Here is a 27,235-nt window from a genome sequence, read left to right on the forward strand (position 1 = left end):
CCTGAATATTGTTGCTGATAATGTCCATCCCTTTATGACACAGTGTACTGTCCCTTTTGAGGAAGCAGCAGGATAACACATCACGTCACAAATGTCAAATCATCTCAGGCTGATTTTCTGATCGTAGCAGTGAGTTCACTGTACTCAAATGGACTCCACAGTCCAAATCACAGAGCACATTTGCAATGTGATGGAATGAGAGATTTGCATCATGGACAAATCTGCAGAAACTGTGTGACATTACCGTGTCAATAAGGACCAAAATTTGAGGAATGTTCCCAGCACCTTGTTAAATCGATGCCATGAAGAATTAAAACAGTTCTGATAGCAAAAAGGGGTCTAAGGTGTAACTAATAAAATGGCCAGTGAAAGTATGTTTGTGTGGTGTAGACCAGACATGCATGAACAGTTCTGGTAAATCTGGGATTTACTTTACGCAGCAGTCGGTCACATGTGCAGAGGTGAACAAACTTTTCTTCAGAGCGCTTTTGTCACTTGTCTGTATTATTGCAGCAACACTATGAATATCTTTGAAAGTGTTAACAAAATTTTATGAAATATCATCCAAATATTTAAAAAAAATGCACGAAAGTAATTTTCAGGACCCACCAAGAAAACAAACAAACATTATTATTAAACTGATTTATGTGGCCACAGAGTGAAGACTAAACTAGCAGACCAGCTAGTAACTGACCTTTACCTCTGTTAAAACCCCTAGTTTTCCTCAAATATCAATAGTGAGTTCAAAAGTCCATATCAGCCAGGCTCTAATGTTTGAAGATGCTGTGAAAATATTGTTGTCCTGGTGGTGTTTTTTATCTCTTGCTGACGAAGCACACGTAGCACAGATATGGACGAGGATACCGACATATTCTAAACATCAGCGTAAGCTTAACATGGTGGGACATAGCACAGAGTTGCTGAGCGTCACAGTTTTTAGTTATCTCCCAAAGTCAAATTTGAATGAAAAAATGTATTTAGTGCGGGCGTGCAAATGTGATACCCAATACTTTGCTGGGGTTGGCATCTAGCCGCAGAATAGCCATTGCTAAGGGTATAGTGAGGCGGACGTAGTTTTTGGAGTCCTGCAGGGCCGGGTACTCTGACAAGATGAGGTAGATCCTCATGGCCTCGACATCAGGAGGGGAGCGTGGCAGCTGAGGGATCAGCAGGCTCTCAAAACTCTTGGTGGCCTAAACAGGAGAGAGAGGACGCAGACATCACACCCTCTGTTTAGTTACACAGCTCAGAGAAAGAAGATTCATGTTATGCAGTCAGAGAATTATTAGGATTTTACTGGATTTTTTTTAAAAAGCTGAATGTGATGGGATATTTTTATATTTCCAAACAAGCTTGATGAACGAGGAAGCAGCGATAAAACGTCAGTTGCTAAATTTTGCGAGAGGTTATTTAGTGGTTAGGGAAAGAGGCCTCAGCATGCATCAATCAGACTGAGGCCACTTCAGTCCTAAACATAACATTAGTGTGCCAATGTTAGGAGTTGTCATCCAGTTCTGCATTTTGTGCCATGGATCTGTGGCAGAACTTGATGTACTTTCAAAACATGGATTTTCTTCTTTTTTTTTCTTTTTTTAAAAACATTTATTCCAGCAAATGAATGGTTACAAAGCAAACCCTGCATGTATTAAACCTGCATCATTAAGGAGCCAAAACATGAAGCGTTTCAGACAAAAATCACTTTCTATCACATTCAGTGATACCAATTTCTATGAAAATCACTATGGATTTAGATGTTGGTGACCTACATACAAACAATGAGGTTTTAATTTGGAGTGAGCAGCTGATTTTCAGCAGCAACATCTACAGCCAGAGGCACGGGGGTTCATTAGGATTCATGCAGAACTCCTTCAATTCCTGAGATTAACTGTTTGCCACTAAATCTTTCACACCTCTCACCAGCTTTGTCTGGTGAGAGTTACGTTACATTCATTGCTTATGAATCCACTTTATGTGTAATAGCTTAAAAAGTAGTTGATTAGATGATTGAAGTAAACCAAAACTTGCATTCTATTTTCTTTATTCATGCTTCTGGTCAGATAAAGAAAGTCAGACGACAACAGAAGCCATTATCAAACACATGTACCACGTGTCCTTAGAGGCATACAGTAAACTGGGTTTGGAGGTTAGAAGCAGTACCTGCTCCATGAGTTCAGAGAAAGCTGGTTTGCTCAGAGTCTCAAACAGCATTCTGACAGAGTTGAGATCGATGCCTGGGATCTTTGGGTTGGTTTTGAAATGGGTATCATCACTGAGAGAAAGCAGATAAAGAAAGATATAAGTGAGATATAAGTGAGATCTCAGCAAAGACTAAAAGGATAAAAACCAGAGCTCATATTCAGGGAATTCGTGATAAAGCTTTGATGGAAAGTTGCTTTGGATTAAACACAGGTCTACTCCAAGCTGACATCCAGCAGGTCAGCTGTGAGTCACCTTTAGGTAGGTGTGATAATACTCACTGCAATATAAGCAATGGTTAAGTATACATGCAGCCTAAATGTATTTAAGTCTAGATCCCTTCTTCTGCCTGGGAGATGATGAGAGTGAGAACCAGTTGATAAGCACACTTACTGCTTCGCCTTAAACAACCCTCAACATATCACTGACACTGAGCATTAAAGATTTAGCTATCTCTAAATGCCATCTTCCTTCCCTATAGGCACAACAAGGCAAATACTGACTGACACAGTGGACTGATCCCTAACGGCAACTATTTACAGCACTCAGTCAGATCAGACGTGATCCTGTGGAGACTGTTTGTCAAAGAGCAAACACTGCTGCAGATGGTACAGCGGTTTGTGCTACAAAACTACTGAGAGTCACAGCAATGACCCATTAAAATCCGAGAACTCTCTGAGCTTAAAGCACCATCTGAGCAGTTTTGGGTCCCAACTGTGATGCTAATACTTCCTGTGCATGGATGTGCTCTGAACAACTGCAGCAAATCCCACAGCTGTACCCAATAAAAGGAGATACAAATACAGTTTTTATGGCTACATTTTTGTTGGGAAGGTTTTCATGTTATTAACTAAGCCAGGAACTAACATTTATTTCCATTTAGTCAGTCAATTAGTACAAGTCTGTCCTCCTGTATTTGATATGCACTACTTACTTACTTTATGATGGATGTTACTATTTGTTTCACCTCCTGTGGCATTTCAGCTTTTGAAAGATTCATTTTTCACCCATGTGTCTGTGAGGCCTTTTTTTCCAACCCGGTGACCTCCACACCTCATTCCAAGGACGCGATAAGTATCTGCTGATTAGTTTGTCCTACATACGTCATGACGTCAACACATAGGTTGATGGACTCGCACAGATCACGCTAACCAAACAGATAGCATCTTTCCCAAGCCTGACAATCAGCTGGATAAGATGATATGCATTGATTTGAGGGTATTTGACAGAGGAAGTAGATCTTCGTTTGTTGATCACACGGCATGCGTTTCCTTACTTAACTTCATTTATGGCACACACCTGAAGGGCTTAAGAAGTTACTCTGTGATGAATCTGCACTAATAATACGCCTACAGATCCTTCTTTTTCTTTTTTTTTAAACCTTTGTTGGGGAATGTGGTGCCCTTTGTTTTGTCCTAAAATACTGGGAGAGTTTCTGTGGCAAAATTCAGTGGAAAAACTGCAATTTTGATGTCGAGCGCGACTGCAGTTTGTGCCATCTGTCACCTGCCTGAACCAAGGCCAAAGATCCTGAGCATGTGCTTTGCTATTTTTGGCTCAGCACAGTAGCGATACAGACGTGGCACACGTGCAGCACATAATTGTACTAACTATTTTAAATATGCCGTGCCTGTCTAGTTTAAATCAGAGTCACATTTTCAACCTGTAGAAATCAAACACTTCTTCTAATAATAACACAGACAGTGACGGAGAACGAAGAATAAAATATCTGGTCATAACTTGTCATCCAGATGGTATGTATGCATCCAAGGTTTGTTTGGCAAATACTGACTAAATCCTGCACTATTAAGGTGGGAACTTAAAATTTTTATCACCTCTTAATTAATTATTTCAGCTCTTCTTTATACTATGGTGCTATACTTTGGTGCTATATCTTATTCACTGTTAAATGTTTGTTTCTTTTTTCCTCCTCAAGGTCACCACTGTCTTCTTTTTCTTAAAGGTGAAAATAAAATTACAAGTCTGACTTGAAAAAGTAGCAAAATATAATTTATATAAAGTGCTTTTTCTAAAGAAAAAATATCTTGTCTATGTAGATTCACTAATACTCTTAGCACTGTAAGCTTTTAGAAAAGCTCTTAGAAAAATGTAAGCTCAGTGGTGTTTTGTCTTCCATTGAAGGTTTTTGCATTAATACATGCAACCGTGCTCCAGTATACAACAAGTCCTGACTGCATTATTTGTGTATTTCTCATATTGACACAGGTGAGGTCTACGCACCTTTGGTCCAAGAAGCTGGCATTCCAGCACGCCGTCGAGGACAGCTGAACTATGACGTCACTGTAAACGAAACACGCATTACAATGAAAATGTAACAAGGGGAGACTTTCCAATGATTAAAGTAAATTAAGCTCTGTGTGTATTTGTGTGAACCAATTATATTTGAGTCTACATTCTATCTTATAATCTAAAATATCTGACACAATACCCTTTTATCGTTGGCTTACTTTGTGACGCTAGAGTCTGTGTTGTACATCAGTTTCAGCCTCAACGAATTCAAACTTTCATAATTGATTGGTGAGAGACTTTTGCCAATATTAATCACTCTGAAGTCTTCCGAGGGGACAGAGGTCTGTAGAGGGGAAGACAGAGAACACATAACAGCACTGTTACAAACACGGAAGACTGTTTGCTTTGGTCCTTTGCAGTCTGTGCGGCAAAGTTTGATCTGGGTTGCGTCGACAAAATAAAGAGGCCACGCCTGAGATCGAAATGTTTTGCTTGGATTTGTAGCCGAGGCTAAGCGCTTTACATCTTTATCAGCCTACGTTCCTGACAGTTTGTTTGAAAATTGAATTTTCTTTTAACCAGATAAAAGGCTCCATCAACTGAACTGGTTAAAGCTGAGACATTAACGCCACCCTGTGGTGAAACACTGAACCTAAGTAACACAGACATGATTGCTTGGAGTTTTTGGATGTGATTGCTTAGAATTATACAGCGTGCTGCAGGAAAACTAAGAAGCATATGTGTGTCACATTGCAATTTTTACTTTATGGGAATCTTTATGAAATCACATACCTGCTCATTAGAATACAATAAGAAACTATGGTCTCCTCCACAGATGATTTTGGTCACGGTATACTGTTTTGATTCTAATTAAGAAAAATAAAAAAAGAGAGAGACACTGGACATTTAATAACAGGGAATAAAATATATATATTTCATACTGTAAAGCACTTTAAACTGCATGTGTCTGAAATGATTCCTGACCTTGAGAATAAAGATGATAGACAGTAATGAAGGATAAAGAATAATACACTGTGGAAGCATAAAGCAATCATAAAGCAGTTGGCTCAAAAGCTCTTCTTTGTGCTATTTCAATTTGATATACATGGCAGAATACATTGTGTTCTTGTAGTCTCCTTACAATATTTTTTTTTTTAAATCTCTGCTGTGACTCACACCCCCTAGCCTACATTACAAGCAGATTGCAGGATGATTTCTGGTAAATCCAATAGAAGACACTGCTGTGGAAATACAAGCTGTTTCGGCTGAATACCAACTATCCTCTTGGTTGTTTTGGCAACAGCAACTGCAGCCAAATCAGAAATACCTCCGCAAGACAGTGAAGCAGCAGAGTCTAGCTGGACACTAACAAAACCCACTGTATCGTTATCAGTCTGTTCTTTCTGTTTTAAGACTTTGCAAATTCTCTCAAAGTTCTCCATTGTCTTCAAGAAAAAAATCGGAAACAAGGTTCCCAGGACCATAATGGTTAGGCCAAATAAAACTGTAACATTCACAGCTGCCTGCCTGGATTTCCACTGCAGTTACCAGTAAAAGGCACAAACAGGAAACATGTCTAAAAAAAAGTGAGAAGTGGGAATGAGGCACTTTTAAAAAGGCGTTCGGTCACAAGCATATAGGGACTGATCGGCAAGTCTTCTGCTTACCTCTCCTATGGAATTTTCCAGTCAGGAAACTGGCCTTCACAGGAAATGGGCTTCTGGCATCCCCCAGTATTCCTGTTCCCAGCTGGCCATGGCTGTTACAACCAAACGCATATACCACGCCAGAGGAAGGCACGAACGCCAACGTGTGGTGCCTGGCAAAAGGAAAAACCACGATATGAAGAAATTCACCACTTTGATAGTTACACATTTACAGCATTAGATATGCAGTTAACATGATCAAAGGTACCTTACAGCTCTCTGATTTAACATGTTCAGTTTAGATCGGTTGTTTTTGCAGCAGATATTTTTTAATTATTACTAATGTTTATATTTTTTTAATTTGGATTCTCAAAGAGAAGTTTTGTTCTAACGGTCAAAAGAAATAACTGAGCAAAAAAAGATGTAACAAATGTCTGTGGCTGGAAGCAAAACAATCAAAGCTATTAACATCTAAGGGACAAGGTAACTTTCTATAAGTCTTTTCAGTATTCCTTTCCCATCAGGTGTGGAGAAAATACTAAGACAAAATAAACAAAAAACACACACCATACAAGAGAGTCAAAACTGCGGCTTTCTGAGAGTGAAAAAAAAAAGTTTAGGCTTCATAAACATAGACTTTACTCCACTGTTGTTTTACTTGGTTGCATGAGATTGTATGGGTATAACCAACCAAAGTCCTCTATAGGTTTATCAGAGACAGTACCTGCCACAGGCGATTTGGGACACCTCAGTGCCCATGAGCTCCAGCACTCGTCTAGGTAAAAGTTCACTATTGGTGGAGCCGTGACCCAGCTGACCCCACGAGCCATCACCAAACGTAAACAAGCCGCCATCCTATCGGGAAGAGTAAACACACTGACTTTTTCCGTGCTTTTTTCCATTTAAGAGGGAAACTTTCTGCATAGTCTTGCACTAATAAGACTCAGTTTTTAACTCTGTATTAACAGAGTTAAAAACTGCACCAATTTTTATGGCAGCTAAACAAGAACGACCTAACAAAACAAGACTATATAATATCTGGTTGCATAACATCTGTTACTAGAAATGGCCAAAATTAAACATGCATATGTAAAGCATGTACATTGTATGTGTTAAGCATAAATCATACCTTTGTCAAGGCTGCTGTATGTTCATCTCCACAGCTGATGTAAACAACTTTCTGAGATCTCAAAAATTTGATGTGGCATGGGACGGCACGATCTGAGGAAGGCGACAACACATGAGCGAGTCCACACTGTTAAACACTTCAACCAGATGAGTCCACTCACTCAAATTAAGAAGATGCTGGAAAACACTTAAACTTTTGCATTCTGATTTAGCACCATAATGGCAACTAAACTAAACATGGATATGTTAATTAACTAAATTATTAAATTATTTAATATTGAGGATCATTTCCATGAAATGTCAATAAATAGATCGCTTCTCCAAAATGGTGACCTCTAACTACTCATAAAACAAAAAATGAGCGTGGTCAAGTACGTTGCCATTGTTCCACAGACTTTCTTATTACTTCCTGTCAGTACACTGAGGCCAGTCTTTTACTTCTGTCTGTAAATTTCCCCCATTTGACCATGTAATACAGTCAGTTCAATCATTTCTCTTACAGCTCATATCGGTTCGAGGTCTGGACTTTGTCTGGACCATTGCAACACACTGACTCTTTTCTCTTTCAGTCGTTGCTGCTGTTGTCCTGTGGCCTGACCCAGTATTGGCCAAACTTTAAATGTTGGGTAGACATCCAAAGTTTGACTCTACAACACTTTGGTATCCAGAGGAGTTCATGGTCAACTCCATGACTCCAAGGTGCCCAAATCATCACCCCTCCACCACCGTGCTGACAGATGGTATGAGGTGTTTATGCTGACATGCTGTGTTTAATTTTTCCCCACATGGTGCTGTGCATTATAGCCAAACATCTACACGTTGGCATAATGATAAATGGTAAATGAACTAGTTCTTATATAGTGCTTTTCTACTCTACCTGACCACTAAAGCACTTTATACAACATGCCTCATTCACACATTCACATCCATTCTATGCTTAAGTGCTTTCTATGTGGCATTCACAGACACTCACAATCAAAATAGAAGCTTCCTATTAGTAGATGACCTGCTCTACCTCCTAAACTACAGCCACCCCAATGGCCTCATCTGTCCAAAGGACTTTATTCAAGAAGTCTTGCAATTTTCTCACATGCAACTTTTCAAACCTAAGCTGTGCTGTCATGTTATTTTTAGAGAGGACAGGCTTCCTCCTGGTAACCCTTCCAAATAAGCCACACTTGTTCAGACCTTTTCTATTTTGTACCATCGTGAACTTTACCATTTAACCTGCTAACGGAGGCCTCTAGAGTCTGAGATGTAGCTGCTGGGTTTTTTGCAGTTTCTCTATGTATTGCTCAGTCTGATCTTGGGTGAATTTGCTGAGACGTCGTTTCCAGGGAAGATTGTGGCATTGTGTTAACACGTGAATGCTTCAGATCAGAAACTGCCAAAACGTCTGCTTTGATAGCGGTACTCACACTTGACAGTCATTAGTAATTATTAATAGTACTTAGCTGTTACTTAACCTCTAAAATATTATCAAAAGAGTACAGGTGTACTTAGTTTTTCACAATACCATGTGGAGTCCTGTGAAAACCTTTTTTTTTCCCAAACGCGAATAAATTGATAAAAATGTGACACACAATCTTACGTAAAGATTTATATAATTTGTATGAAGCTCTACACTCTGCATTATATCATTAACAGTCGCTGTTCTTTCCAACCAGGTGATTATTACCTTGTTTATCATTAAGGCCCAGTTGTCCAGCTCTGTTTTTGCCCCAGCCAAATACAGCTCCAGACAATGAGAGGGCAAAACTGTGGTCTCCTCCTGCCGTTATTTGTGCCAAAGGAATTCCTGCCAGAGACTTTAGAGGATGAGGGAACAGCTTGCTGGGCTCTCCTTTCCCCAACCCGAGCTGCCCGCTGGTGTTCTGGCCCCATGTGAACAGCTGACCATCTGAGAGGAAAAACGCACATCATGAACTTTACCTTACATCAACACCAATAATGAACACAAAATACAGGGCAGATGTCTGTTTTATAGAGTGGCTATATTTAGAGCTGTTACAGGGTGTGGGTATTATTATGGCTCATACCTACATATTGCCAAAACATCAACAACACCAAATGTTTTCATTTTAGAGTTAAACTTAAATCAAGTCAAAGCTTACACCAAACATAAATAAATAAACAACTTTCCAGGCTGACACATAAATCACAGAGCCCATTATCCTGTTAGTATTAATACATTAAGCTATGTGTGTTTAGCCCCAAGAAGCTGTGGTTCAACATCTGATCACATTTCTTTGGACAAAAAACACTCAATTTAACATCTCCCATAATGCAAAACCATTGCATTTTCTTAAACTATGCTCTCCTCCCTTTGCAATCACATATTTTAATGAAAATATTATGTCTCGAGTCCTAGTCATGCTAACCTTGATGCTGATGGTTGACACTTTGTTGTTCCATTGTTAAACACACACTTGTTCTTCATCATTACTGCCTGGTGATTGCTCGTAAAACAGCAAATGTGACCTTGACCATGTTCAAGTTTCACTCAGATCTGACCAATACTGTTAAAGGATTAACGCTTCTACTGAACTGTGGACGAGCGGACAGATGAGCTAAAATTTACATGAAGTGAAATTAAGAATTTATGAAGGTTTTCTGATGCCATACATTTCAGCTCAATTGGACACAGTTGGGATCCAACATTCAGATTGTGAACAGTGATGAGGTGTTATAAAGAAATTGTCTTTCACACCTCTAGAAAGTGCGACGCAGTGCTGATTCCCACACATTACTTGAGAGATGCGATGGTCACACAGTCTTTTGACCAACCTAGGATACATTTAAAAAAAACAACAACATTTGTTTATCAAACCAAAAATACACATTAAAAACATTTCGTGTTTAAGTGGATGATGCATGAAAAGGCTGGAAATTCCAAATAATGCCAAACCTGTTGTCTATTGTCTTAGCTGATTATAGGCCAATCACAACCTTCTTAACCTGCCTTTCTCAAAAGAGTATTTGTAAAACAGCTAACTAATCATCTGCAGAGAAATTGTACTGAGTTTCAGTCAGGTTTTAGAATTCATCAGATTATCAGATTACAGAGACAGCTTTAGTGTAGGTTACAAATGGTCTTCTTATGGCCTCTGACAGTAGATTCCTGTCTGTGCTTCTTCTAAACCTCAGTGCAATGAGGTTCGATGACCATAATTTAATTACAGCGATTAGAGCATGCTGTAGCTATTAAAGGTGGTTTGAATCATATCTAATAGACTTTTTACTTGCTATTTAACTTTTATTTATACAGGTAGCCCCATTGAGACTCAATGTCTCATTTACAAGAGAGACATAATTCAGACAAACTTGTTAAAATTATAACACTTCAGTTTGTTCATGTTAATTGAAGTCCTCTTTACACACTAAGGTGAATTATGGAGTTCCACAGGGTTCCACGCTAGAACCAGTTCTGTTTATATTATACATGCTTCTCTTAGGCCAGGGGTGTTCAAATCCAGTCCTTATCATTAGAAGGCAAAGCATACATTTCCACTCCTATGCAGAGGATGCCCAACTTTATCTATCCATGAAGCCAGAAAACACACACAACTTAGTGAAACTGCAGGAATCTCTGAAAGACAAAGACCTGGATGACCTATAATTTCTAAATTCAGCTACAAACTGTTAGCGTACATGGCCCTAAAAAAAATCTTAGAAATATGTTACTATATGCTTACTCTAAATGGGATTACCTTGGCCTCCAGTAACACTGTGAGGAACCTTGGAGTCATTTTGACCAGGATATGTTTTTCAATGCACACACTAAGCAAATATATAGAACTGCTTTCTTCCTTTCGTGCAATCTCTTTCTCAGAGTGATACTGAAAAACTAGTATTTATTACTTCTAGGATGCAGTATGGTAATTTTTGATGTCCTAAAAACTCACTGAAAAGCTTTCAGCTTATCCAAAATGCCGCAGCACGAGTACTGACAGGGACTAGAGAGAGCAGAGAGAGCATATTTCACCCATACTGGCTTCTCTTCACTGGCTCCCTTTTAAATCCATAATAATCGGGTCCCATTTTATGTTAAAGACCTCATAGTACCACATCACCACAATAGAGCACTTTGCTCTCAGACTGCAGGCTTACTTTTAATTCCTAGAGTAGTTAAAGGTAGAATGGGAGGAAGAGCCGTCAGCTTTCAAGCCCCTCTTTTGTGGAACCAGCTTCTAGTTTGGATTTTGGAGACAGACACCCACTTTCCTTTTTTTAGGCTTAAAACTTAGCTTTTTAATCAAACTTATAGTTAGGGCTTGATCAGGTGACCCTGAATCCTCCCTTAGTTATGCTGCAATAGGCCTAGTCGGCTGGAGGCTTCCCATGATGTACTGAGTGTTTCTTCTTCACTCACTTTTTTCCCGTACCATGTGTTTTTGCACTAATCTTCATTAAATCATTAGTTATTAATAATTTCTTGCGCTCTTCCACAATGTGTCTTTCCTTCCCTTATCCCCAACTGATCGAGCCAGATGGCAGCCCCTCCGTGAACCTGCTTCTGCCTGAGGTTTCTTCCTGTTAAAAGGGGAGTTTTTCCTTCCCACTGTCACAAAAGCGCTTGCTCATAGGGGGGTCATCTGATTATTGGGATTTTCACTGTATTATTGTAGGGTCTTTCTCTTACAATACAAAGTGTCTCGAGGCGTCTATTGTTGTGATTGGGTGCTATATAAATAAAACTACGTTGAACTGAATTATGAAAGGCTGCTGCATACAAAATACTATTAAACTATCTCACTGAGTATATGTTTACATGGGGCTTCTTCTCTTCCACTATACCACTGAGGTCAGTCTGAGTAACCAATAGATTAACAAAGAAGATGTCACTGTAGTTTTTCTTTCTTTTTAATAATGATTTTGTGAGCATATAGATATAAATATATTTCTGATATATCTATTTAGTCTTAGTTTCTTTTGTCTGCTTTCTTCCCCTCATTAACTTTCAGTAAATTGTCTATTAGAAATAAAATTGTTTGTCAGGGCACTAATTGCTTATTCTAGAAAACGTTTTGCAAACCACTTATTACAGTAAAATCCCATTTTCCATTTTCCCAGTATTTGCATGTGAAAGACTTGCAGGAAGTCTATGACTAACAGTTTTTAAATAGGCTCTGATAAACTTGTCTACGTCTGCACGCTCTATGGACACACTTAGCTGTGGCAGTTGCCAGATGTACACTGTATAAGTAGGATGATCTGATATTGTCGTGTTGGTGTTGTTCCCAGATCAACATAGTAAATGTTGTTCCAGGATCAACATTGCAAATGACCAATCAGAATGTTGTGATGTTATTCTTTGGCGCGCCAAGCCATTCATGCATTTATGAAATTCCAATGTTGCAAGGACAATATCAATTCTGTTTAGCGTTTATTAAAGGGTTGGGGTTAGGGTCAGGGTCCATTGATCGGCGGACAGAGGCGGTTTCTCGCAGCTTAAGTACAGTTTTTTGTTTTACGGCGGTTTTTCCCGAAGTCGCAAAAGTATGACGTCACAACATTCTGATTGGTCACTTCCAATGTTGATCCTGGAACAACATTTACTATGTTGATCTGGGAACAACACCAACACGACGATATCAGATCGTGCGTATAAGTAGGTTCTAGGCTGCAGGTAAGTACTGTAAGTTAGTGTAATTCTGTGTGGCCAGGCTAAACCCTTCTTCCTACAAACTACACGGGCACCTTGGAATTCGAACAGTCGTCTCTGTGGTCCCCAGTCCCAGCTGTCCCCCATCACCAGCTCCCCAGGCAAACAGTTGACCCTGTTCATTCACTGCCATCGAATGCCCCCGGCCACATGACACCATCGTAATCTTTTGGGTATCCAGAGCCCCAACAACCTCTGTGAAGAGATGACAGATCTACAGTAGAGGTCTTTTCATTACTTTTACTCTTTACCCATTTGTTTTTCAGTTATAAGTCTAAATATTTTAAACTACATGCTACTTATTATATAAGTATTTATTGTACACAATAACACAATAAATCCAAGAAACACAATATACACATTTCTTTTGAAAATAGTATATTTTAACTGCACTGAGAAATGCTGTGTTGAAGCACGTGCAAAAAGGATATGTGTGGGCGAGACTTTGCAGTTGGTGTTGGTGGTATTCTGCTAAGGACCAGGTTAAACTAAGGGTTAGCTGCTTTAGACAAATTAAAAACCCAAAATAGTTGATAATGTGGTTTCCAATGAGGTAAGACTATAGCATTTAATCAACAGTCAACATTTTTTAAGCTTGTTAAAAAGATTAAATAACATAAACATAAAATGATAAAGGCCTTCTAACAAAAAAATTATTATGCCAAGTCAGCTCAGCTTGTTATACAACGTGTGAGATAACATCTCAGAATCTGTGCAGTGTATCTAATTAAAGATGTGGATGGACATAGCTCAAATAAATCTGTGTATGTTTTTTAAGGTCCAGCAATTCTTGTATTTGTTCAGGGCTGTTACAAGTTCACCCACATGCCAAAACAAAGAAGAAGTAGAACACATTTCCACCCACATAATACCAACACAGACCCATCATGTCTGCAGTCACTACATTGTAGGAATAATGCCCAAAATGTGGAAACAGGAATCCTTTCGGTTTCATGTCAAACTCACCTAATGATGCCCAATTCCAGCATACAGTCATGCGTTAAAAAAAAAACATGCTGCATTTACATGAGTGCCTGTGTCTGTGCTTTTCAAATCCCCAGTCATCCTGCTTCCACATCAGATAAAAACACAACAGCCACTGAACCTGCTAAGACTTGCAAAAGACATTTCACTGCATGCTCAACAAACTTCTTCAGTTACCTGGAGTTTTTCAGACGGTATACTGAGCAATGAGTTTAGGAGATGCTTTTACTATTATTACCGTACTAACAACTACAATTAGTGGAATTCAAAGTCTTTGTGACTAAGCATCAGGGTTTTTTTTCTCCAATATAAAATATTACTGGTGTCCACTAAAGAGCTTTTGGCTTATACCAAAGGAAAATAACCAGGTCTGTGACTTCTTTGAGTTTTTTGAAAGTGGAGTTTAATTTATTCCAGTTTAAAATGAATTATTATTAATCAAATGGCTGAGGAAAAAAAACTCAATGAAATTCACAGATTTCTATTATTTGAGGTAAAGCATAAAACAGACTCTTTAACTCAATCAACTATGTGCAGACCAATCTTGCTTGTGCGCCTAATCACTCATCATAGATAAGTTTTAACCTTGGTTATGTGCAAATAAGCCAGCCAAACATCAGTAACAGCCCAGAATTTCACCATCAGCCCATGCCCATTTGTATAACTACTTTAACTGATTAACACTTTTATTTAAACGTAAAAGATGCAAAATAACAAGCTAGGTTTTTAATACATAACTCCACTACAGTTGGAGAACAGAATAAAATTTGACTTTTTTATTAGACCATCAGTTCACCTCCTGCCAGTGCAGCCAGAAAAATCAGGCAAAGACAAATCAGGCCAAATTCAGGCACATGCTCAAACATACTTGCTATGTTGTTCACCAGGGTGGTCCAATCTGGTGTTTCCAATTTAGCGCTTACCTGGGGAAATCCCTGCTTTGTCATGACCCAGCTGTCCACAGCTGTTAGAGCCACATGTGTACACACTGCCATCATGCATAAGAAACACAGAGTGTTGGCCTCCACAGCCGACCTCTTTCAATCCCCTGCCACTGAACACATGACAGTTCCTCGGCTCAAACACAGGGTTCTTCTCCACACCAATACCCAACTGCCCATCCTTGGCATTCCCCCAGCACAGCATGTTGGTGAAGGGAGAGGAAATGAGCACCGATGTGAAGAGGCAAAGAGAGTGACAGCCAGATGGAGGAAGACAATAATGATCAAGCTCGAGAGCAGCCCCGCTTTCGCCTCTTCATGTAAATTCCAACCCTAGAAGCAAAAAAACCAGCGTGATTATGCATATTTCTTCATAAGGAGCCGATCAATTAGGGAACAAGGACGGGCTCGGAGGTTGCTGTGGGTGTGTAGTGACAGTGATGTAAACATGATGACAGAGGAACAGGCAGTGTGTTTAAATAAACCCTGTCAGTGTAATCCTGGCTTAAGCAGCTCCAAGCAGTCCCGCCTTAATGTCCAGCCTCTTCTAGCACAATAATGTTACCAACTGAGTTAGCCAGAAGATACACAAAAGAGAAACGGGCCAATAGAGTATGCTTGCCTTTACCTCACAATGTCCCCAAAACGTGACTTTTAAATACTATACATTTTCACTGTTTAAGGTGTAAATCGTAACTGGGATAAACACCATATAAATAATGTTTATTAATATTATGAATAATATCATTACAAGTATAACCTATATTACAACCCTGCAAAAACTAAACTGAATCACCTTTGAAAAAGGTGAAAAAACAGCTGTGATGAAAGGATGTGGGCACATGTATTAGAGAGCACTAATTTACCTGGGAGGGTGGAGGAAAATATAGGGAATGGACCAAAAGCCCACGGTGACCATCCTTATCGCAGTTAGTAAACATTAAATAAATATTAGCTATATATTTTAGCTTTGTTTAGGATGCTTTAGCACACCAGTCTTGGCTGTGAGTTACTCCCATGTATTATCAGTGGGCTTTTATTATTATCTAACACTGGTAGCTCGATGTGAGATACGCTTAGCTGTATATTTAGCTGTATTTGAAGTGTCAGCGGCTGCTTTATCGTTTGTAAGGACCAGCACGTTAAGTCAGGTTAGCTTCCTGACCCGTGCTGTGTGTACATTACAAACACAGCCTGCAGCAGCAGCTAAGTGTCCCCACTGACATTACCTGAGTAAGTTTGTTAGCGAGCCTGACAAACCACACAAGCCGTTATAGTTAATAGCTAACTAACGTTCGCAGGCTAAAGCAGCGCTGGCTGTCAGTCTTATGGCTAAAAAACAGAGACCCGCTGGCTAGCCGACGAACACAACCTAAGCACAGCGGCGCTGTTTTACAGCTGGGTGGCGCAAAATTAAAACACTGTGTTTACCTTGACAGATGCATTCTGAATTTGGGCGACTGGTTTCGGTTCATCAGCCCAGAAAACAAACGAGGAAGTGCCACAGCTGCATACGTCATCAGAGGTTACGGGCAGGACACAATGTGATTGGTCCGCCGAGCATGGGGCTCTACCAATGGCTGTGTCCGAATTGGTGGGTGCCTACAGCGTGACAACAAAGTCCGTGAACATTAAATCTATTGGTGTGGCTACTTTATTTTCCCAATATTTAATACTTTTTTACAAGCTTTGTTTTAAATGGCGGAGACTCTTAATTTTAATATCTGAATCATGTCAGCATACGGTCAACCTTAGTCTTTTAAGTGTTACATGGTAACCATGTTTACGTTTGTGTTAAGTATTGGGAGGTCCTGTGATGTTTTTTTTTGTCTTGTTCATAAATTGTGTACAGTGTACATTTCTTGAAAAAGCATTTCCTCCCTTTCTCATTTTATTTATTCATTTATTTATTTATTGCATATTTGTCACACTTCAGTGTTTCACATGATCAAACAAATTTTAATATTAGACTAAAATAACACCAGTAGATACTACATTCTGTTTTAAAACGATTATTTCATTTATTAAGGGAAAAAAGTCTATCCAAACCTACCTGGACCTATCTGAAAAACTAATCACGTTGCACATACAAGGGCATATATAAATCAGTGCAAGTTTTAGTTTTTGCCATTACTGTAATTAACCAAAGCCTCCTCAGGCTCTTGTATTGGCACGTGTGACCAAATTGACATAGACTAAAAGTGAAAACAATGAATGTATTTTCATTTTAAATAGTATTCAAGCTTGTTTCCGTTCATTTTAATTTTCTGTTGTGTTTTTTTTTATTAATCAACCTATAATTATAGGCTACTTTTTGATTTTGTTAATTACAGTTACCGTGTCAAGTACTGTCTGAGTACTTGTGTATACATTTTCTGCAGTTTTATGTATTTATTTCTACTTTTTCAGAGCAGGAAAACATTATTTCACTAAACTTATCTAATAACAGCGTTATGCACATATCAGAACTTTGACATATGTCAAACTTTGAGGTTTGACATAATTTTTTTATCCAGCTCATCCTAGTTAACGACTTATCTTCCACTTTTACCCCCAGGTATGGGAAGAGTTTGACACAGTGACTGGCTTTCGTTCTCCACCCAGTAACCTAGATTCCAGCAGGCCAAGGTTGGACTGACGTAAACATCCAGGCCTCAAATTACCTACTGGAGGCTCCGGGTCTAAATTAGTGCCCTGACCATAAAGAAACCAGAAGATTAGTGAACAAAATAAATGCTTGGATGAGGCCATTGTGTCACAAATTGTATTTTCTATTCCTACATTGCCCTTTCTTATTTGATAATCCTTCGGTGTTTCGCTACAGTTGGCGCTTAGCGGTGCAGCTTTATGATTGGTACCCATAGCTGCCATTAAGACTTTTTTCGGCCAATCGTATGCGCTGTAAACGGGGCGTCAATGTGGGCGGTTACTCTTACAAGATTTTGATTGGTGCGGTCACATCATAGGCCTTGCTGTTTGATAACAAGGCGAGACGAGGGGGCGGACGTTTTCATTCAATTTGTTATCACTCCACAAGAAGCAAACACAGGATCTTTAAAGCTGACGAAAACATCTGAAACTCTCGAGGTATAGTTTTTAGTCAACATGCAGCTGAAAGGTCAATGGCGAAATCTCGGTAATGTTAGACGAAATGGTAACTTTTGCCTGATGCTAACTGTCTTGTTAGCTTGTGTGCTACAGAGCTATCGTTTGCGGCTAGCTAGTTAATGCTAATATGAAAAATGGATGACGTTACCGTTTATATACTGCTTCTTTTCGTAAGTGTATTGAAACTGCATTTTATTAAGGACTGCTTCTTATTCAGATTCTCTTAGGATAACACTTCTAGATGCCTCACATTAATGATATTGGGATCGATACTGCAGCAGTTAGCTTAATGGCTATTGCATCATTCTTTAGCGTTGACGCACATCAATACACTGTTTACCCTGAGATGATTTACAACATGTGGACGATATAGCACGTCGGAATTTCTCCCTAATCAGTGTTTATTCACTAATTAAACCAAATACAATAAAGGTCATTCATTAATGCTGTCCGAGTAAATGTTGCTTATTAACCCACAAGAACCCCTTTACACAGTGAGGGAAGTTCCTGTTAAGGTTTTAACACCGTCTCTCCTATAGTTTTTACTAACAGTAAAAATGAGTCTGGGCTCTTATGGGTTAAATTTTAAGGGTACAATGGTGTGAATTGAGGTTGCTATAGTAGATGTCCGAAAAAGGCTGTGCATGTAGTTCAGGGACAACACATGTGCTCTTGTTACTGAAAGGTAGGTTTGTTTATTGTTTAAATGTCCTTTTAGTCGCTGTTTAACTCGACAAACCTTGTTGTTCAATAGCCAGACACGGGTTCCATAAATGCCAAGTAACAGGCAAGACTGTGGTTTGTTGGTGGCAAAGAGTAAATTGTAAAGTTTTTTAAATTTTATAATGACCTTTGTCTCCGCTAGTGTTGAGCTATAACCTTAAATCATTTTATGCCCCTTCATTCTTTAGTATGCTAGGAATCTGTATAATCTTAATGAACTTCAAAAAAAGTTTGCATATGCTACATTTAGTTCACATTGTTAAGAATATATGCTTATGTGTTGTTTATATTTTGAGCGACCTCTCATTTCTTTACGTTTTCCTGGGAAGATAGGAAATAGTTGGAAATCAAGTATTTGGGGTAAATACAGAGTTTTTATAATTCTAACAAGCTTCAAAGTCAATATTTGGTATGACTACCTTTATTCTTCAACACAGTCTGAACTCTACTAGACAAGATTTCTTCGAACTTTTTAAACAGTCTTCAGGAATAGTTCTCCAGACTTTTTGAAGGACATTCGAAGCTCTTCTTTGGATGCTAGGTGCCCTTTGTTCCATTTTCCTTCAAGGTGATCCCACAATGCTTCAATAATGTTAGGGTTCGGGATCCGGAGAGGCAAATCTATGACTAATAACTCTTAGGCTAATTTTTAGGCTACTTATATTTTTTGCTGTGTACTTGTTCATTTTTCTATTTTAGCACATATTGCAGAGTTTTCAAACAATAGCTTTTTGAAAACTTTGTTGGTGCAAAAGTACTTCTGTTAAACTTATCTTTGGAGTTTATTGTGGATTAAACTAAAGAAATGTCTTTATGTGACAGGCCGCTACTAACCAAGTGCCTAAAGATAAAAAGGATAAAATTGGTTATTTCAAGTCAAATCAAGTGGCTTTATTGTCATTTCAACCATGTGCAGTGGTACAGTACACAGTGAAGCAAGACAACGTTCCTCCAAGACCATGGTGCTATATATAACAGACAATCAACATAGGACTACATAAGGTGAGCAAGAAAAGTGTGCAAAAATTGCACACACAAAAAGACAACTAGTTGCCAAGTTGTCTGTTGTGTGTAGACACAACACTGGCTCATCCCTTGAATCACATTTTGGAAATACTTGAATGATTCATGGGTCAATGTTAAGTAACTTAAAAAACAAAAAACATGCCCTTGAATGGTCAAGTACAAGGGCTGAACTGAAAATGAACGAAAAAGCAGCCAGTGTCCAAAGAAAAACTTTGAAAGACCTTCAGAAAATCAAAATGTAAAGAAAAGTGGAATGACTCAAGGCTTTTGTTCAGTATTATACATAATTTTATGTCATTTTATGTTACGTTCTATTTGTGTAGCAGCTCTTGGAAGATCAACAATAAAATTAAATAAAACTGGGTAAAACTTTGAGTAGTAGTTAGTCAGCAAACACAGAATCGCTGTGGTATCCTTAAATGGAACTTCACAGTAGTAAATGCGTAACGCTTTGAATTTAGAATTGAGGATGATTCTTATTGTTAGTTGACTAAATTTTTATGTGAACATGGGGTCTTGAACACAAGACCTGTTGGGCTCCAGTTACTGCCTATCTTTATTTTCTGTCAAATAATAAAAGACCAGTGAGAAGGTCAGGAAGTTTACTGGGGTTGAAGGAGATGACTTCATCTAATAGTCTTAATGCAACATCCATTAAGTATATTTAAAAGTAACCACTTGATTATTTATTTATTTATTTATTTATTTATTTTTAAGCAAATGATTAGCATCAGATGCTAGTAATAGTTAGTAGGTATTTGTCACTTATTACTAGATGGATTACATTTCAAATGTTTCAAAAATATGAAGGAATTTGTGTCATCTCAGTTTCTTTCCACCCAATTTGTGTTTGTTTAATAGTTTGAAGAGACCTTTAGTCCTCATAACCGAGGCTCTTCCTTAACAAATAAAAGATTTTTGTCATGCTGTGTTCCCAGTCTAAATGACGGATTTAATTTTTTTTTTCCTTTTTTCTTATTTTCCTTCTTTGTCTGGACAGTACACAGTTCTGCCTCTCCATCCAGTGGCTTCCGAGGTGTTCGTGCTGTCAGGGTGATGTCAGCAACCTGTCTCGCACGCTTGGCAAGATGCAGTGGTCTTCATGTGGGTCGAGCCGGTCTTGTACAGATGAGCTTAGGCCCCCTTCCGGTCCAGCATGACAGCCACTTCCAGTTCATTTTCCGCAAACCGCTCCACACCCCGTCAGAAACTCGGCACAGTAATACACGCTTTGATCCAGACAGCAGTGGCCGCCCCACTACCTGGGATTCATTTGGAATCTGGGACGATCGTATCGATGAGCCCATCCTGCTGCCCCCCAGCATTCGTTACGGCAAGCCCATTCCCAAAGTTAGCCTATCCAAGGTAGGCTGCGCCTCGCTCATTGGTCAACGCAAGGACAATGAAGACCGCTACCGGGTGTCCGAGCTGACCGACAGGGTGCTCTACTTTGCTGTGTTTGATGGGCACGGTGGATCGGAGGCAGCTGACTTCTGTGAAAAATACATGGAAAAATATATCACGTAAGGAGTTCGTATGAGTCGCTGTCACAAGCAGCTTATCTATTCATTTCTGAATAATGTGAATGTCAGATGTCACAGCTCTAAGTAATTTTTCTTTCTGATTTCCTTAAGGAACCTTCTTGCAGACGAGGAAAATCTGGAATTAGTTTTAACGAAAGCCTTCCTTGAAGTAGACAAAGCTCTAGCAAGGCATTTGCACTTCTCTCCAAATGGTAGGTGCTTTCACTTTACATGTACTTGGATATGCTGTGTACTCTGTTTTTATGTGATGACACTTGTTTCTTCTCTCTTCAAACATAATTTACTTATCCTACTTAGGCGTTGAAGCTTTGGATTTCCCCACTGAGCACTTTTGGTTAGAGGTCTGTCATTTTCCCCCAAAGTTCCTTAAATAATTCATGAATAAATTAGCTACACATAGAAGATATGTTAGTGTTTTTCTTGCTTCCAGCACGACATTGCCAGAAACAGAAAGGTAACAAATTAAAGGAAAAATCAGAGTACACATTTGGATAAACGGAACAGCTTTGTCCTTACATGCGTGACGCCACACAGGGTTTACCCAGTGGGTCGATTAATGAGAAAATTGTAGGAATTCTTGACTGTTGTTATCAGATCTCGACCAGTTAAGAACGTCACTGCCACAAGAAACCTCCTAGTGAGAGAATATCATTTGGACAGAATCACATCTGTCAGTAGAGGTTTAAAGACTTTGCTTAATTAGTTAATAGTGATTTTTCCTTTAATTTGTCACCAATCTGTTTACTTTTTCCCTGTCTGCAAAGTGTTATGTTTAAAGCAGGCATTTTTATTAAGGAATGTTTGAGCATCCCTCAAAAAAATTAATGCAAAACATTTCCCTCAATAAATCTAATTTACATGTTTGCCCTATTTCTGTAAAATTCTTCAGCTTAGCTTGAATTTTCTCAACCACCTTTTATGTCTTAAGTTTAATGATATATGAACGCTAGTGTACTTGTTACGTGGCCTCACTTTGGCCTCGCTCTGTGAAATGTCCCAATATGCCTGTATGTGTGTGTGCATGTTATCTACGGCAGCTGCGGAGCCAGCTAAGAGCTGGAAGCCCTTGGCACCAGTGTGGATGACGAGAGGCTAGATATTGAAGGAGAGTCCAGCGGGTCCTAAATCCTGGACTACTGGAAGGTTCCCTATCTTTCTCTCACTTCTCCCTCTCTCTCTCACGTCTCTCTCTCTCTCTGCCTCTACCTATCTCTATCTCTCTTTTTGATTTTTTTCTCTTCTCACCAAGTGTATGCAACGCTTCTTGTGAGAAAGTGCTTCAGTTTGAAAGTTGTGTGAGATTTATGTTGTCAGCAACAGATCCAGTCCATGTTTAATATTCAGATTAAGCTTTAAAAATGTTAAGTCTATATCAGCTCATTTAATTCTGAAGCGAGGAAAGGATAATCTTTTTATTTGCATAAAATTTTACTGTTTATCTACCACCAGAACATTATTTGCCAATGTCAAATATTTGGCAGTAAATACTTGTTAATCTTCTTTGTTCCAGTAATTTCTCAACATTTGGCATAAATAAAACATTTTTTTCTTATTTATTTAAAACGCTAGTCATTTACTTTACTGAGTCAGTTGAACATAATAATTCTTGGGACTGACTTATTATTTTTTCTCAACCCTAGAGGCATCCATGGTGAACATAAGAGGAAAGCTAAAATGCCTAACTCACTGACTATTATGACATTCTCTGATGTTTCTGTGTTGCTTTACGAGTATCAGGCCCAGTATCGGGCACTGATAAATGTTGTTGTTATTTATTATCTTTTTGGATTCAGCTTTAGACTTACCTGCTGTAACATTTGCTCTGGACCTCAGCTCTATCTGCAACAGTTCAACCTGCATGTGTGACTGCCTCCTCTGTTGTTTACTGTGTGAATATCTGTAGTTTTTTCTAAGTCTACTACATGGCTTCCCACCCATGTCTTCATGTTGTAGCGTGTGACTGCGAGTGCGTGAGATACACCATGTTGTTGTTGTTAACACTGTGGACAGTGGCTTTGTGGATCTTGAGATTTTCTCGTATGTCTCTGTAGCACCCGGGATGAACGCAGGAACCACCGCCACCGTGGCCCTGCTGAGGGACGGCATCGAACTGGTGGTCGGCAGCGTGGGTGACAGTCGTGCCATGTTGTGCCGCAAGGGCAAGGCCCTTAAACTCACTGTTGACCACACCCCCGAGAGGAAGGATGAAAAAGACAGGTACATGATGCTTTTAAAAGCAGGTTTTAAACTTCATTTTTTTCTTTCTTTTTTATTAATTGTAAGTGCCCTGCTTTCGTAGCATACATGTACTAATATACTGATCTGCACCTGTTTAAAGGATAAAGAAGAGTGGGGGTTTTATCACCTGGAATAGCCTGGGGCAGCCAAATGTCAATGGCAGGTTGGCAATGACGCGCAGCATTGGAGACTTTGACCTGAAGAAGACGGGAGTCATTGCTGAACCCGAGACCAAAAGAGTAACGGTAGGTTTGTAAATTTAGTTTGTCACTGAAGTATTTTTTTTTTATTTTTTTTATACCTGTTATCTTCAGAAGATGCAGTTTTTGTCATTTTTCCTCTGCGCACCACCACAATGGGTCTTAAATCAGACAATCAAGATGCAACTGACTTTCAAACTTTTAAGGGTTTTTACAAAAATGTTAGTGTATGGGCACATATGGCTGCCAATGGAAGCAAGGCACTGGGGTTATTGTTAATGTGACTGCTGACAGAAGTACCAGGATGAATTCTGAAGTGTGCAGAGCGTTAGCGCCTGCTCAGATTCAGGACATGCTGCAAAAATAATCTGACAGTGCAAATGATAATGACCTAAAGCAAACTGGAAAAACAACCCAAGAGCTTCTTGAGGGAAAGAAATTTGATATTATTCAATGGCCAAGTCAGTCACATGATCTTAACCAAACAAAGCATGTCTGCAGTTACTAAAAACAAAACTGAAGTCATAGAGAGACACAAACAAGCAACAACTGAAGGTGGCTGCAGGAAAGCCCTAATCAAGCAGCTCGAGGGAGGAAAGCATTAGGTGAGACCTTAGCCACTGACTGCAAAGTATTTTCACCCAAGTATTTAAAAACAGTCCTTATATTTAAAATGTTTGTCTGATTATTTCTGAGGCACTGAGAATGGGGACTGTTTATAAAAATGACTGTGCAAAATATTTTGTTTGTATTTTGTACATCACGATTGTTTGATTTAAAATCCACATTGCTGGTGTATTGTTTGGATATTGGACTGCAGATCTTGGCAACAGCACATTTTCACATCTGTTTTTCTCTGAAGAAATCAGTAAAGCCAGTCTCATCATCTTCTTGTAATAGTTCAGTAGATTTGTCTTTTTAATGCTTGTTATAAACTATTATTTATTTATTCCCTTTCAGTTGCACCATGTCCATGACTCATTCCTGGCGCTGACCACAGATGGCATTAACTTTATTATGAACAGCCAGGAGATCTGCAATGTCATCAACCAGTGTCACGAACCCAAAGAGGCAGCACAGAGAATATCTGAGCAGGTAAAACATTTTATGCTTTCATTAAATACTAGCCCATGGGTCAATGTGTTACCTATTCTCCTACAAGGTTGTTTGTTGCTGGGTTTCATTAAGTTTTGGTTGACTCATGTACTGAAATGATCTGTTAGACACAAAAAAGCTTCCCAAAACCGTGTCCATGTTTCCTCAAGTGTGGAATTTCCTACAGAAGATTAATTTTTGGTTGAATTGATCATTCACCCAATGACTTTCTCTAACCTTGTTGTGCTTCACATTGTGGTGCTTTTTTTTTTTTCTTCAGGCTATTCAGTATGGTTCAGAGGACAACAGCACAATCATCGTGGTGCCATTTGGTGCCTGGGGAAAGCACAAGAGTTCAGACACGAGTTTCTCTTTCAGCAGAAGCTTCGTGTCCAGTGGTCGCTGGGCATAGGCTGCGGGACTTTGGATGAAAGGACGAGGTCTGTTTGGGACTTTGTTAACATGTGCAATACATTTGGCTTCCTGTAAAGAAACATTGTAAAAAGTGTGTGGTTTGCCGAAATAATGACACCTAATGGCTACAACATTAATTACAGTTGCATGATGTTTATTGCCTCTGTGAACAAAGAGGCAGTGAATTCATGATGTGCACTAAACACAAAAGGGGGGGGCGGGGTAAATCTCCCTTTATACAAGGTTTTATCTACTAGCAAGCCAATGACCTCATAGGTGCTAAAAGTGTGTGAGCAGCAGACGGGAATGTGTGTTGGCTAAATCTGTAGCCTGCTCTACAGATTTAATTCCTCACCTTCTTCTGCTATTCACACATTGTTTTATCAGTTTAGCTTCTCATCACACCACAATCTAACTCACAATTTCATTTTTACTGTTGACCTACATTTTTAAAGAAAATGTATCCCACCAGTTTTAAGAGCACAGGTTTTAATTTTGAACCATTTCTCCATTTTAATTTTGGGAGCAAGTGCAACAAAAGGAGTCGGGGGTTGGGCAATTGAACTACAGTGATTGGTCATCAGCTGTTGTGAAACCCACACCTTGGTTGAAGAACTAGTGTCACTGATAAAACGAGTCACTGACTGGGCCTTAAAAATTTTATGGAAAATTTAAAATATCTAAATTGTATAGCTTTCCTACAAGAATCTTTCTTGTACATTTAGTTGCAAACCAACACTTAAAATTTCCTTTATATTTAAAGAAAAAAAAATTCTTAAAGAGCCGCAGAAATTATCGGAAGACTTGGACAATCTTAAAAGATGTAAAGGTTTTAAACGGAGTTGCCTGAACAGCATTTTGGTGACTGAACTTGGTATTTATGTAGGAATAAAAATGAAATCAGAAATTTCATGTTTCTTTGCCAGGCTTGCCTGATTTGCAACAGGTCCTTTAAAGGGGACTTGGAAGTGTTTGAGGTACTGAAACATACTGTTTCTGTTCTGTAAATAATCATCTGTGTGATAAGTACACCTGGAAAACTGTTCTCCCCTATATTTTCCTTATATCTCAGCGACGTTTCACACATGCAGGTCTTTAGACATGGACCTGTGGTGTGTGTAACCCGGCGTTATTTTTGGTTTTCCACCGTTGTGTGTCAGTCAGACACAACAAAGCACACCTAATGCAACACTAGAGAATGGTTTAGCTAAGAGCCATGTATGACAATGTGAATGTTTGCTTAAACTGAAACAATATAACCAGTCTCTGTAGGATATAGGTGTGATTAAGCTGTGCAAGTCGTGTTGGCTGATCTAATGTGAGTGGATGTGTTTTCAGACTTAAACCTTTGAGCTGAACTGTTTTTGTTCACTGGTGGTGTGATCTTTTATTTTGTCCTTGTTAATGCTAAAGAAATACAGCACGTCATATTTATCAACATTATTTTATCTGTGAGTTCCTAATGTTGTATAAGCTGTCAGCTTCTAAATGTTCATGTAAATACATTTTCTCTCCCTTATTCTTGTATCTAACGGGACTTTGGATATTCTAAAGGCGCTTGTGTGTATGATTTTCAAAATAGTTAACAAGCCTTCTGTCAAAGTTACTCTTTAACCTTGTGTTCAGTATTTTACTGTACTTTGTTGCACTGCCTCTAAAGTATAATCATTGTTGTGTTGGATCTGCACCTGGGACCCAAATGTGACCGTTTGAACAACACTGTTAGTACTGTACTCTTGGTCTAAACGGCTTGTGACACTTTCAATAAAAAAATGATACATTTAGAAACAGATTTCTTTGTAACGTGTGCGTGTTGTTATCCTCGTGTAGGTGATCCAATGCTTCTGTCCATACAGTGAAAGATTTACATCAACAGAGCTGTTTACATGCCATTTCAAAAAGATAAGAAAACATTAGTATTTTTTTAAATATTTATTTTCGCATTATGTCTACATATGAAAATATATTCCAGATTTTGTTTTTGTTTTTTTTTGTTACATGACCAAGTTTGAGCACGTTGGCAATCTTTAGTGAGAAAATTGCACATTTTATGGAAGAATTTGATAAATGAAAGAAG

General features: G+C 38.9%; 2 protein-coding genes across 5 annotated transcripts in view; one reads left to right on the forward strand and one right to left on the reverse strand.

The window, feature by feature from the left end:
• The window catches only part of herc3 (HECT and RLD domain containing E3 ubiquitin protein ligase 3), a 34,178-nt gene extending 17,838 nt beyond the window's left edge, over positions 1-16,340 (reverse strand). The window contains exons 1-13 of one of the 4 annotated variants that reach the window (XM_005456948.4): positions 16,242-16,340; positions 14,793-15,143; positions 12,921-13,080; positions 9,931-10,007; positions 8,899-9,120; positions 7,222-7,313; positions 6,817-6,947; positions 6,114-6,265; positions 5,239-5,312; positions 4,665-4,789; positions 4,438-4,497; positions 2,158-2,269; positions 1,004-1,193 (exon numbers count right to left, since the gene is read on the reverse strand). In XM_005456948.4, the coding sequence (XP_005457005.1) occupies positions 1,004-1,193; positions 2,158-2,269; positions 4,438-4,497; positions 4,665-4,789; positions 5,239-5,312; positions 6,114-6,265; positions 6,817-6,947; positions 7,222-7,313; positions 8,899-9,120; positions 9,931-10,007; positions 12,921-13,080; positions 14,793-15,015 (1,618 nt within the window). In that variant the 5' untranslated portion in view covers positions 15,016-15,143; positions 16,242-16,340. Of the gene's footprint in view, positions 1-1,003; positions 1,194-2,157; positions 2,270-4,437; positions 4,498-4,664; positions 4,790-5,238; positions 5,313-6,113; positions 6,266-6,816; positions 6,948-7,221; positions 7,314-8,898; positions 9,121-9,601; positions 9,860-9,930; positions 10,008-12,920; positions 13,081-14,792; positions 15,144-16,241 lie in introns of those variants that run through there. The other 3 variants (XM_005456949.4, XM_005456950.4, XM_005456951.4) reach the window with 3 other exon arrangements.
• A 1,419-nt stretch (positions 16,341-17,759) lies between these two features.
• ppm1kb (protein phosphatase, Mg2+/Mn2+ dependent 1Kb) lies at positions 17,760-26,950 on the forward strand. Its single transcript, XM_003452212.5, has 7 exons — positions 17,760-17,897; positions 20,668-21,190; positions 21,302-21,402; positions 23,263-23,428; positions 23,550-23,694; positions 24,610-24,744; positions 25,025-26,950. Exons 2-7 carry the CDS (start codon positions 20,724-20,726, stop codon positions 25,154-25,156), a joined length of 1,146 nt encoding a protein of 381 aa, XP_003452260.1. The 5' UTR covers positions 17,760-17,897; positions 20,668-20,723; the 3' UTR covers positions 25,157-26,950.
• Positions 26,951-27,235: the final 285 nt, after the last annotated feature.

Source organism: Oreochromis niloticus, linkage group LG6 (assembly GCF_001858045.2).
Source record: "Oreochromis niloticus isolate F11D_XX linkage group LG6, O_niloticus_UMD_NMBU, whole genome shotgun sequence".
Taxonomy (NCBI): Eukaryota; Metazoa; Chordata; class Actinopteri; order Cichliformes; family Cichlidae; genus Oreochromis; species Oreochromis niloticus.